This window comes from Gymnodraco acuticeps, unplaced genomic scaffold, assembly GCF_902827175.1.
Source record: "Gymnodraco acuticeps unplaced genomic scaffold, fGymAcu1.1, whole genome shotgun sequence".
NCBI lineage: Eukaryota > Metazoa > Chordata > Actinopteri > Perciformes > Bathydraconidae > Gymnodraco > Gymnodraco acuticeps.
Genome location: NW_022991992.1, coordinates 115291 through 129054, shown reverse-complemented (window position 1 = coordinate 129054; position 13764 = coordinate 115291). Strand labels below are relative to the sequence as shown.

General features: G+C 41.0%; 1 protein-coding gene across 4 annotated transcripts in view; it reads right to left on the bottom strand.

Annotated features, from left to right (window-relative positions):
* Positions 1–10557: 10557 nt before the first annotated feature.
* phldb3 (pleckstrin homology-like domain, family B, member 3) overlaps positions 10558–13764 on the bottom strand; it is a 28925-nt gene continuing 25718 nt past the window's right edge. For 3 of the 4 annotated variants that reach the window (XM_034201187.1, XM_034201189.1, XM_034201190.1), the window contains 5 exons: positions 13623–13704; positions 13108–13242; positions 12266–12488; positions 11940–12025; positions 10558–11333 (listed from right to left, as the gene is read on the bottom strand). In XM_034201187.1, coding sequence (XP_034057078.1) covers positions 11199–11333; positions 11940–12025; positions 12266–12488; positions 13108–13242; positions 13623–13704 — 661 coding nt within the window. In that variant the 3' untranslated portion in view covers positions 10558–11198. The remainder of the gene's footprint in view (positions 11334–11939; positions 12026–12265; positions 12489–13107; positions 13243–13622; positions 13705–13764) is intronic. The other variant, XM_034201188.1, reaches the window with a different exon arrangement.

Genomic DNA, 13764 nt, shown 5'->3' with positions numbered 1-13764 from the left:
TACCCTCTTTCTTTCTTTTTTTAAAGCTTTTTCCCCCGAATCAGCACTTTAGTAACAGGAAGTGAAATAGAGGGATATGAGGCATGGCTAGAATGGGTGATCTTTTTGGTATTTTGAGCAAAACTCTTCATAGACATGTTTTTTATACATTTTTTTATATATCTGAGACCTATGCTATTGCCTAAATATTGCATGATAGGTGACCTTTAAAGACATCTAAAAGTGCCTTTTGCATGATAGGTGACCTTGAAATAATATAAATAAGAATAAACTCAAGTCAGTACATAAATGACTTTGGTTTAGTGTCCCCTTTTTCCCCACTAAATAATCAAGTCTGGAGTTTTAGTTAAAGGTCCCATGTCATACTTTTCCGGTTATTACCCGTCCCCTTGTGTGTTATGAAGGTTTTTATGCATTTAAACGGTCTGCAGAGTCAAAAACCCTCAAAGTACACCCTGTAGCGAGTAAAACTCTAACACAGAAAATACCTCCCCAAAACGCCTCGTTGGAGATTTCTCGTTTTCTTCCTGGGTATCGCTACGTAGGGATACCCAGTAGCCACGCCCAGAGCTATGGCCGCACCCTCTGCCAGCCTTTCACGAAACAAAGCTTCCCAAACCTTTCAGGGAGGGATTCATGCCGGATATGTAGGCTACAGCGTAGGGCACTGAAGAACGATGCTGTTCCTACTTTGTTTGGACCAGCGGGAGATTCTGGTACACAACCTGTAAGTATTCATTGTTGTTTGTGTATTTATGATGTTTAAAACAAACAAGGTATCTACCACGACTGTTTAAATGGGTAAACGTTTTTTGGGCTACTATGTTGGGATCGCGGAGAAATGCTCTCCGCAGACCCATTCTCACAGCGTTATAAACCTTTTTCTTAGTCAATATCAAGCCACACTTATTGTTTTTACTTCGGCTGTGAGAGTTTGTGTGTACCATAGACTGTATATATAAAGGGTGTGTACTCAGGATGAGTTTCGCTTGTTCTCCTGTATCGCCGAGACGCCGACACGGAAAGCCTGTTTGCTCCTGCTGCAGCTCACACAGCTGCGAGGAGCTGCGAGCTACGAGCCTCTCAGTTTTGCGACCAATCAGAGCACACTGGGCTCACAGGGAGGGGGCGTTTAGGACAGAGAGTGAATACCATATAGACCAGCGACCAGTGGCGGTTCTAGAACATTTTACATGGGGGGGCAAGAGGTCATGCCAGGGTGGCATGGGAGGGCGGACAGTACGTGGTATTTTATACTGTATATAACCTATTTATTGTTAATTCATGCCCTAACACAAGTGTTCTTAATGCACAAGACAAACAAGGTGTTCAGACAAACAATCGGGTGCCCTTTGAGTCCCCCAAGCTTACCTCAACCATTTTAAATGAAAGGAAACTACAAAATGTATTTTAAAGCAATGAATTAATGGAACAGGTTTTTTTGCATTACAATGTCAAACTAAACATATATTTAGTTTTTCAAAAATTGGTTTTCTTAGTATTAGACAGACATATTTACATGTCCTCACTAAGCATTATTACATATTAATTTAATATCAAACAAATCAAAATGGCCAATTATCCCAAAATGTTGCTGCTAATATAATCATATGCTTGTCAACTTTAACTGATCAAAAATAAATTCTGAAAAAATACTTGAATTATCTATGAAATTGCAACATTGTCCCTCAGTTTGTTTCAACCCCGTCACGCCATACCATTTACCCTCCTATTAAAATAATGGATCAGTCCATGTGTGATCTGCATTGAGGGAATTACATCACAAAAGTGTCCGTTTCTTCTCTTACCTATATTTCAGTTTTTGTATTTTCAGATTAAGATTGACAAGCTCAACATTTCAACTTATAATTAAGTACACAAATGACATCACCCATCTCTTCAGACAGCTGAAGGTGACCTGTGCAGCAACACATTTCAATCAATATTTGTCAATACTAAGAGCTGCTAGATTGTGCTGCTGTGATGGAATATGTAAGGAGAATAAGAACATACCACGTGGTCCAGCTGGAGTTTCATCTGCCTCCTGATCCCTGCCTCTGTCCCTCTTTCTGACACTTCATCTTTATTCCTCACATACATTTCTTCTTCTTCACTAATGTCTTCATCTCCTCCTCCTGCTCTGACCCTCCTGGTCTCTTCATCTCCTCCTCTTCCTCCTGCTCTGACCCTCCTGGTCTCTTCATCTCTCTTTTCCTTTTCCTCTTTCTGTTCGTCCTGATCACTTCTCATATGTCTTTGTGTTGTTGTTGAATCACTCCTATACTCTGGCCTGCAAGAGTCTACTTGTGAAAAGCACTGGTACAAATGATTGTATAACTTTACGCGTTAGGGCCATGTAGCCTAGCTAATATGTAGCATATCATATAACATCAGAAAGTATTGATCAAGCGCACACAGGCAGCTGTGTTTGGATCCAGTTTTTACGGTAAAGGATGTATCCTGGTTTCATTGATTTGTCCTCATGGCTGTGATGTGTAGTTTACGTGGATGTAATAGTAGGCTACCGCGTAGTTTAGCAAAGTGATCGATCTCCCAGCTAACGCTGTCTGCGTAGTATTTTGTAACGTAACGCCCCAAACAGCGCCCGTCTGTTAAACGCTATCGATTCAAACGGCAGCGTTTTATTAATATTTAGTTTCAAGCTCTCGTCCTTAGTAAAAACAAAACTAGTGGAAAGGGAAATGCTCCGAGGGGAAGCTGATCCATAGGTGCTGGGACAGCTCGCTCCCTCTCTGCATCGGTGTGAGCCGCGGTCTGTGTGAACGCCGCTCCGCAGTTTAATGCAGGGCCATAGCTGCGTTTTTAACGGGCCTAAAATGATATTTAAAATGATTCCCTTTTAACTAATGTAATGCTTGTTTTGTTGCTTGAGAAGCTTGTGGAAATAGTGTATGTTTGTTTTAGTACAGTTTTAGGGAAACAAAAGTTAGGGGGGCAGCTGGGGGGGCAAGGCTCTACAGTGGACGTGCAGTCAGGGGAGGCAGGGGAGGCAGAGCCTCATCTGTCATACTCCAATGTAACAGAAAAACAACTAAAGAAAAATGAACTAGTAATAATAATAAAATGTCTCCACTGATCTGTGTTGTAAGTGTGATTTCTGTGTGATTCCAATCGCTTTTTATAGTCAAAATCAGTAAATTTGCCGAGCTCCGCTACAACTACGGGTAGCGATGAGAAGTGAGGCAGGGACGAGCTCTGCCTCTCGTAAGCCCACAGTACCTGGCTGGAGCGCGGGCACTAATTTAACGTGGGCACTTGTTTTGTGAGCGCGCTCAAGCCAGTTACTGTGAGGTAAGGTGAGGCACAGATGAGATCTGCCTCACCTCAGAATGCGTCACCCCACAGAAACTGGCTGGAAAGCGGGCCCTAAGCGCATGCCTGCACCATCTCACTGTATGTCACCAATGTAATGTTTGTAGATCCCTTTATTACATTTATCCTCGCCATCCATAGTCTCTAAATAACTTATTTCACGTATATGATATTTAGGCTCGCCGTACAACGGCAATGAAAAAAGCGCCAGGGGAGGCAGCCATAACCTCTGCCGCACTGAAGGGGGCGCACGTGAGCCCACAGGTTCTTGTTGCTACTGTTATTCTACGCAGGGACGGTAGACGCGAACAACAAACTAGACTTTTGAAACTAGAGGAAGATAAGGAGGACTTTTACAAAAATGTAATGGAGATTGTTGTCCAGAAGGATAGCATGGACTTCATCTTCAAGTCAAGGTAAGACCACAATTGTAATGAAAATGGGATCTTACTAAGAAAAAACAATCCAATATTTACATGTTGGGTATCCTTTTGTTGAATGGTCTGTTTAAAATGAATCGAAGCATCAGACTAAAAAAGCTTTTGAAAATAACCGAATATTTCGATTAAAGCCAGTTGAGTAGCACTTGAAATGTTTGGCTCTATGAAACCTGATGTACTTATATGATTCTGTTTTCTTCAAGGTTGTGTCTTCCTGGTCGAATGTACTTATTGTAAGTCGCTTTGGATAAAAGCGTCAGCTAAATGCAATGTAATGTAAAAAGGTCAAAATATAATATTTGTAAATCTGACTCTGAAAGAGTCAGTGCCTCACCAGCCATGAAACTCACCGCACGTCACTGATATAGACTGTATATATAAATGGACGTAGGTGAATACACATACTTTACAGCAGTGGTTCCCAACCTTTTTTTTTACCAAGGCACACCTGAAAATATTTCTCGACCCCAAGGCACACCAACTTCTCGTAGATTTAAAAACCACTTCAGAGCTAAAACTACAAACAATAAATACACCATAAATTGGTTTTCAAATGTGTATTTAATTTAATAGAACATTTTATAGAACAAATAATCGAATATAAGTCATCCTAAAAACCATATAATCCATCATAATGACAAGAACCAGACTAAAAACGACTCTCCTTCTGAGTTATTATTTTACATTTGGATTTCAAAAGAGGTAGGCCTATGATGACTTAAAATTAATAATAACTTAATAATAATTATAACAGACTAATCAGTTTAAACAGCACATGTTAGTGCGACACATGTGCCTGCTTTTGGGAGCAGAGTCTCTTTATGCGTGGGGGGATAGTGGACAGCGCACCGAGGAGGTCCTGCTCCACTGACAGCCGGGGGCGGGTCTTGTTTTTGACATATGCGACAGTGGCTGCGCTAGGGGGTGGCTACTTGGGCTCAAGCCCCGGATGTTTTCTGAAAAGCCCCGGATGTTTCACTTAAAATGTCTCGTGAGTAATCTGCAGTACCGGAGTCCACCAGAGAGGCAGCCACTGCGGGACAGTAGCCTGTGTACTGCGTAGCCTTCACTCCCCTGAAGAAGAAGTGATCCTCCCTAGTGCCTGACGAGTTTTAAGCTAATAGCCTATAAAGTTATGGATATTAGAAAGTTATTTTTCATCGAAGCAGGCGCCACAAGCTGCTGCAGCAGTATCAGCAGCTGACAACAATGTCATCACCAGCAGTGAATAAATGGATGATGTTTCAGGTTTGTGAATCTTATTTGAAATTTTACTTTGCTGGTTTTCTAACGTTAAAGTGAATAACAGGCTAATGGTGATATCTGCACTCTGGCTGACTGAGTAGCAAGTGAAAAAGAGTGATGTAACGTTAATGTTATATAGTCAACATGCAGTAACCACACTATGTATGCCCTTATATGTTAGTATGTATACAGAAGATGACTCAAAATTATACTAAGATGTAACATTAACCCTTCATACCTCAGTCTACTTTGAAGACACTAAAAGAAGAAAACAGGATTTAGAAGAAGGGAGTGAAGAACAGAGCTGTAAAAGACAACAGGTGTGCCAGCCAGGATCACATGTAAGAGAATAAGATACATTTCATGTTTCTTATTTACCTCTGAAGTTTATGAGGTGCCAGTCAAGATCACATGTAATGTAAGAGAATAAGATGCATTTTATTTTATTGTTTTACATATTAATTAATCTTAATTTTGTTTTATATGTTCTTCTTTCAGTGGATGTGAGGCATGTTCCCTGGATCAGTGATCTAAAGTGACTTCAACTAGGGGTCGACCGATAATCGGCTTGGGCGATTATCGGGGCCGATATTCCGCATTTGACCGATTATCGGTATCGGCCTTTTTTTTATCAAATTGCCGATAAAACTTTGGCTCTGATGCGGCCGTTTCTCTGGCTGCAGTCACCACTCTGTGTACACGAGCAATGTCCCGCCCCGATTATTAGTAATCCTTGATTACTAATAATCGGTATCGGCCTTGAAAAAGCCATATCGGTCGATCCCTAACTTCAACCAGCTGCTGACTGTATTTGAGTGTGTTAAGGCATTAGTTTGCTTCATTAAAGGGTGTTAATGAATAAGTGTTCTCCAGTGCCTTTTGTCCGTTTTAAGGTATTATTAAAGTAGGTTTAATTTTGCACTCAAAGTGCACCAGATTGATGCTGTTAACTTCAATATTTAAAAAACAAAACTTCCACTGAAATCTCCCTTTTTTTGTATTTTCACAAATAGAATAAAGGTTTCACAAATCTAAAACTGTCTTACAAAGAATGTTTAGACTCTGGGATAATTCTAGTCCAAATAAATCGCCTGTCACACTGTCCCAAAATTGACACCAGATGACACATGATAAACATCAGGAAGATACGTCCCCAGCTGACTCAGAAAGCGACTCAGGTTCTGGTCCAGGCTCTCGTCATCTCACGCCTAGACTACTGCAACTCCCTCCTGGCTGGTCTACCTGCATGTGCCATCCGACCTCTGCAGCTCATCCAGAATGCAGCGGCTCGTCTGGTCTTCAACCTTCCTAAATTCTCCCACACCACTCCGCTCCTCCGCTCCCTTCACTGGCTTACGGTAACTGCTAGAATCCACTTCAAGACACTGGTACTTGCTTACCATGCTGCGAATGGATCTGGCCCTTCCTACATCCAGGACATGGTTAAACCGTACACCCCAGCGCGTGCACTACGCTCTGCATCAGCCAAACGACTCGTTGCGCCCTCGCTGCGAGGGGGACCCAAGTTCCCATCGGCGAAAACACGTGGGTTTGCTGTCCTGGCTCCAAGATGGTGGAATGAGCTCCCCATTGACATCAGGATGGCAGATAGCTTGCACATCTTCCGGCGCAAACTGAAAACTCATCTCTTTCGACTCCACTTCGAGCGTTAGAACTATTAACGAAGCACTTTTATACTAATAAAGGACTGGCTTACCTAAAGCCAGTTGAGTAGCACTTGAAATGTTTGGCTCTATGAAACCTGATGTACTTATATGATTCTGTTTTCTTCAAGGTTGTGTCTTCCTGGTCGAATGTACTTATTGTAAGTTGCTTTGGATAAAAGCGTCAGCTAAATGCAATGTAATGTAATGTAATGTAATAAAGGAAATGTTCAAATTCGGCTCTGATCCTAACAACATTGGGCCATTCGTGAGCCAAGCAACAGCCGAAGCAAGTACGATACCTACAGAAGGCCACACGATTGCACCCGAACGGGCCGAACCACACACGAAAATATGGCCGTAGACTTTACTGATGATTTAGAATGTATCCAGACTCAACGTAAGAGCTTGTGCCTCTTCCGGGGGTGCTAACATTTAAACATACACTTTATTCTTGACTTTTCCGTCTTTATATGTAGAAGATATGACTTATCTCCATCATGTTGTTTCCATAGCAACAACAACTTCCTGTCAACCGTGTAAACTCACCTTCAAAATAAAAGCATCTAAATGGAAAGTTAACCTAAATTACATTTAAGACATACAACTGCAATGAAAGTAACAACAACAATGTAATATCCTTTTCAGTTTCACACAACACAAATTGGGTTATTTACATAATATGTTTACATGATTTTGTTGTGCAATAAAACAACCAGAGAAGCGATCTACAAGGAAACATCGCACACCGTGTCCTAGTGTTGCACACCGTGTCCTAGTGTTGCACGGTGTACCGATACTTGAAAGGTACCGCGATACCCTGCAGTTAAAAACGTTACGATTCCTCCGTTTCATTAGTATCGGTACTTTAAGAATGACGAGGGGAAAGTACTCGGGTGAGAAAGCGCCGTTTTAATAAGAGCCATGTGTTCAGCACTCTGCTTCCACTCCCTGCAGCCGTGCCTACAGTCCCTCCCCTCTCTCGTGCACGCGCTAGCTGCCAGAGCATGTGAGAAAACGAGAAGCATGGCTGCAAGTGGGAGTGCAACTGCCGCTGCGCCTCGGCTTGTTGACAAAAAAAGACGCCAGAAGCTAAATTTGTAAGTATTTTAGCTATATCTCTGACAGTGAGGGCAAGCCTACGGACACCACAAGGCCTGTCTGTAAGAAATGTTTTAGATCCCTGCAAACCAAGAGAGCCAACACATCAGACTTGGCTAAGCACATCGCCGACCGGAATCCAGAGACAGACAGGTTAGCGAATGTGATAGATAACATAATTACATCATGCTCAGCCCATGCCCTCAAATCTAAGTCAAACTAGTGTAATTTATTTTGTGACAAACGACCGTTTTCGTAGTTTGACGAGGCAATTAATGGCAATGATAACTGTCTAATATGGCTATCTTTTTAGCTAACTTACCAATGTGGCTAACATCTGCAATGTACATTTTGTCAATAATTATTTATATTACTGTACTATTACATGTTAATAAAATATAAAGTTAACTATCAAAGAAATCACATAAACTCAAGTATAAAGAAGAGACCATGTTGTAAGAAAACACTTAACAGATAAACTACAATTGTATTGATCATGAAAATAATAAAAGAAAAGTATCGAAAAAGAATCGGAATCGCAATTCTTGACTTGGTATCGGTATCGAAACCAAAATGTTGGTATCGTGACAACACTACCGTGTCCTCATGCTCCTGTTTCACCTGCTTAATACAGGTATCATCACTGCTACTGATTTCGATAGAGCATTTGTGATTAATTGTGATTGAAGCTTTGGGAGTTACACACGCCTCTGCTCTGTAGAGTTACTCAGGAAGAAAATGCCCGATGGCACCGATGATCACACAAAGATGACACGATTTGACCCTCACGATGGCCTTACGAAGGGCAAAATTACACACGACTTCAACACGAAAATGAACCTTCGCAAGGTCCTTCGGCAATTTTGTGGCATGCCAAAGATGTTGCCACCACTCGTGAAGTTGCTGCTGGAGCCTGAGAAAGTCCACCGGCGGTCATACGATGGCTTAAGATGCCCTCACGAATGGCCCGATGTTACGATCAGAGCCAAATTTGAACATTTCCTTTATTGTGTGTCCATCTGGTGTCAATTTCGGGACAGTGTAACGCGGGCTTTAAGAGGTACAAACACGGAGGATTGTTCGCTCAGCACTGTAAAGTAAATGTCCCTTAACTTTTCCCCTTAACTGGGCTGAGAGATCACCGTGACATCAGTAAATATTAGTCTTGGCAAATATGGAGAAGTTGTTTATCTTCCTGATTTTAAGACCTGTCCAGTGTTTCAGCTTTATTCATTTCATGAGCACCACTGATACAATTTCCCACGATCACTTCCTCTACTTTTGTGTCTCGAGTGTCGGTGTTCTCACACAAGCATACGCACACTCGTACCAACAAAAACACACACACACACACAAAGCGGAACAAAGCAGAAGCAGAAACATGTATTTTTCTTGGCAAAACACACACTGACTGACTTCCCACGGACAATATGTTAACAGTAGGCACTAAATACCCGACTGATGCACCTCACGTCTTCGAGACGTTGCTAAAAGCATTGCAACGTCTATAGTTTGATATAGTCATATGATCATAATTACAAAAATACTTTTGTTTTATGTCATGGAACACAAATAAGAATGTATTAGCAGTTAGAATGCAGCTTTTATTTTGAAATGTACTTTGAAAGAGATGGCACTTCCTTTGTGGCTATGACCACTTCCTTAAGTTCCAGGAAGTCTTTTTACACATGGACACTAATGCAATAAGCATGTAATGGGAGCACTCGCTGCAGAATCCCCATCCATCCTTCATTCTAAGCCCAAAAAGTGGCATTATCATTTCACTGTACTGTTCTCGTTTTCAACGTGTGGATATTGAAACTTAACAGCCAGCTAAACTCTCCTCAGCATCATTCCTCCAAGTAACAAGTAGGTGTTGTATTTGACAGGGATTTTAATGGTAAGAAGTGTGAAACTGAAACAAAATACATTTCTCCATAAGTACACATAAAACAATGATATGTTCTTAACATTTCAAGTATACAATGCACTCTGGAGAAAAGTATAAGGTTGGAGAAGTCGTTATTTAATTTAATCTGGCTGTGTGTGACTAAAAGCAACACGATCATCGACCCGACGCAGTTGTTGTTGTTGTTTTTGTGAGCGCCGTAACACCGTTGGGGAGCAAATCAGCGATGTAAACGGTGACGTCATGACGCAGCAGTGGCAGCACCAGTCGGGCTCTGGGCGGTGTGAACAGAGCGGGAGCAGAAAAGGGAAACCGGAGCTGAACCAGAAAAGCTCTAGCTCGGAGTTAGAAAGGGAAAAGCGCTGGTGTGAAAGCCGCATTAGTTTATTATTGGTGTTGCGATTTGCACACTGCACTGCAAGGAAATAGTGGAAAGTGTTAAAATACTTTACAAAAAAAACAGGTAATAAGTGACGCAGGTGTCAGGGATGTTGCAGTGTGTGTGTGCACGATTTGATGCAAGCCCGCTCACATATTTCTTGTAAATAAATATAGAAAATAACAGTGTTTTGTGAAATGTTATGTAAAGTGCTACAACAAATACTCCTGTAGGAGTATAATGACTAGTAATTGTGAAAATATTGATAAAACAGACGCATATCTTGAGACGACAATAACCATAACTAAAAATAGGGACGACTGGACATTATGCAACTATTTACAACCTACTGTGTGTGCAAGAGGCTAAACAGCACATTGCAAAATAGCTAAATATTAATCAAAGACTCCATGATCAGAATATATTTGTGTGCCATTGTTATTATTAAGTTGGCAATACAGATTTTGATTGAAAAAAAGACCAACATTTGTATGAATAAACATTTAATAGTGCATTCATAACAGTGCATGCCTTCATTTGTTTGCATATCAAACCCATATACACTTCCAAATAACTTAATTCATAAAAATGTAATTTCTGAAAAATATACAGCATATGGACATATTTGAGGAAACACCTGACCATATAAAACAATCCAAGAAGACAGAAATAGTGACGCAGCACACAGTCTAATACAATGATTGCAGTGTTATATTAGATCGAGTTGTATCGACAGGTGCTGCTAGTATTGTGTTCACACCCTGTTGTAGTTTTAGTGTAATGCTGCGCTCAGACCAGCAGGGGGAGCTCAGGCTCAAAGAGAAACCTAGCAGTAACAGACTCCCAGCTGCAGGCTGATGTGTTAAACTGCTGAAGGCTTGCAGCTGGTTCAGCGTTGAACCTCAGCCGCCACTCAAGCATCAAGTAACAGTTTCCCCCAATGCGTTCGTGCACATCTGTTCAACATCTGGAGCCAGTGCACCTCCTCGTGTCATACTTTATCCACAGAGTTATGAGTCCAGGTACAGAATCAGCTGCTGAGGTGGATCTCAACAAACAAGAGACACACTCAGTGCATTGTTCGCTCAATAATCACTCGAGGGTTTCATAGTCAAGTATGAAGGAGGTCAATAACGGCTGTGCTCGTCTGTTGCTGTGACGATGACATCCATCCAAATCCGCATGGATACCGGATTGGAGGCCACCAGAAAGAAAAGACGGTCATACGTCTTCACGCAGAATGTCAGGCTGGGCCGTGGAGACTGAAGAGACAGAAACAGACCGAAATACTGTCATAAATCAGGGTGAAGAAAAAGTATTTTGACTTTTTACAAGTCGTACCTTAACATAGAGATTTAGCATTTTTCCATGTGAAACCCCAAGTTACTAAAAATAAATAACTTTTAAATAGCTTCTAAGTCCGTCATAACTTTTCCCAGAAGTAGAACAACTGGGTGCTTCAGTTTGCATGGATTCTTTGTCTATTAAATTAAATGCAACTACAAACTTTTTTTAAGAACTTACTATAGCAGATATTCAACTATAGCGATTTTATTTTATTTGAGAAGACGAGGAAAGAAGATTATGATAAATAGATGTGTAATACTGTCAACCAACACTTCAACGTGTCTTTTTATAATTCTATGTCCTACTAGTATACATAGGTTTTTAGATATATTGGTTGGGCTTGAAACCTTTATTTGAATCGGGGAAATTACAGATGTCGTATTCATAGGTGTTTTTGCAAGTAATGACTGAGCCACATATTCTTTACGGATTCAAAGACCAGAGATTTTTCACAAGCCCTAAGCCACAAACTTTAACAGATCTTTCCAAGTCCGCTGGTGTAACGGTGTATAACTACTCACAGAATTGGCTGTTCGTAGATGGTCAAGGTAAACTTCTTCTATGGCCTGGAAGTAGATTACTCCCTTTAGCTTCCTTTCATCACAGTCTGCAGAAAACAGAAGAAACGTGGGGAAAATGGGGTGACAACAAACTCATTTTTTTTTTTTTTAAATGCTTTCAAATTTGAGCGAAAACACAATGCAATGTACAGCATAATAAGTGTTGGATAAAGACTGAAAAGTGATGTTATATGAAATATTATTTGACAGCATGTTTGACATCTAGTACATTTATTCAAACAAGCAGTCATTATGTGCACACTCTCCACTGCCCCAGCCGGTCTAACCTGTATAGTAGGCTAGTCGTCTGTGGTCCATGTCAAACAGGAACCATCTCTTCTTCCAGGTCTTCACCCTCCCCCCTCGTTTGGTCAGGAAGCCGGCGCAGCGTCGCGGTGTCAGGCGCAGGTCCGTGCTGCCACTCACTCCATGACCCAGAGACTCCACATGGGCCCGGAGGTCAAAGTTTGGAGAGAGGAAGAGGGGCAGGCTGAGCGGCTGGAGGGCCTTCTGCCATCAGAAATAAAAACGTTTTCTCACATGTGCATTTGGCCTGAAAGAAAAAAATGGGCTGCACTTTTCTTGTACATGTATTTAAATGTGTGTCTGCTTTTATTTACCTGGTCCCACACCCTGTACTCATGATGGTTATATAAGCAATATACTGTTCTGTGTACAAATCTGAGAAATGTAATATTTCTGATGCTGTTTTAAAAAAGATGTCTAACTCTTGCTAAGGGTTGAAAGTTCGAACTCATAGTTTTTCTGTGTTTATTTGTATTAAACTACTATAGGATTTCAGTTTTGTATTATTATTTGTTGTTGCATGTCTTGTGTTTCACTGTTTTCTTTGTGCTCTAACATCTTCAGACCAGTGTTTTCCCTTTTTTTTTTTTTTTATATATATATATTTTTATATATATATATATATATATTTATATATATATATATATATATATATATATATAGGTTTTATTTACTCAAAATCAATAATTCAATGCATAGACTAAACAAGACTATCTTTGGATCTGCTGCATAGATTTGATAATTGTATTTCTCACAGATCATTGCTCAGAATAAAAATGTTAATATGTTTCACACGACCTGATGCTTGTCATTTCATACATACCTCTGAAATGGCCTCTGGCTGCTCCTTCATTTCTGTCTCGAGCCGTTTTTGGTTCTCTGGCTCTGTGGGCTCTGTTTTCGGAGACTTTAGCTCTTTCTGTTCTTTCTCCTCCAAAAACAACTGCCGTCGTTCTTCCTGAGTGCACAAATGTATAATTGAATTATTAGCCCAAAAAGAAATAACACAATGATGATACTCTTTAACAGAGTAGTATTTACGATGGATTTCTTGACACGTGCATTCAAAAAAGAAACTTTGATTCAATATGTGCCACTGAAAGTTGCTACTTTCATACTCCACATAAACCCACAATCATATGGCTACACATTCCTCAGTCTTGGACTTCTCCAATGCTGTAAACATGCATCACAAACATCCAGACATCTGCTGGCTTTTCCTCTTGGACCCTCATGTGCGAGCTGAGTGGGCGTCAGGGATCAGACAGCCGTGTCTAATGCCGTGTGTCGCGGGTGATTAGAGGTGTCAGCGAGAGTTTCTCACGGCAGGTGACTCACCCTCTCTCTGAGCAGCCTCTCTCTCTCTGCTCTGGCTTCCCTCAGTTTCTTCTCGATCTCAACTAGGTCCAACAGAGACGGGCTGTGAGAGGAAGAGGAGGATTAATCAAAGATATCACAACAGCTGCATCGGCCAAATACA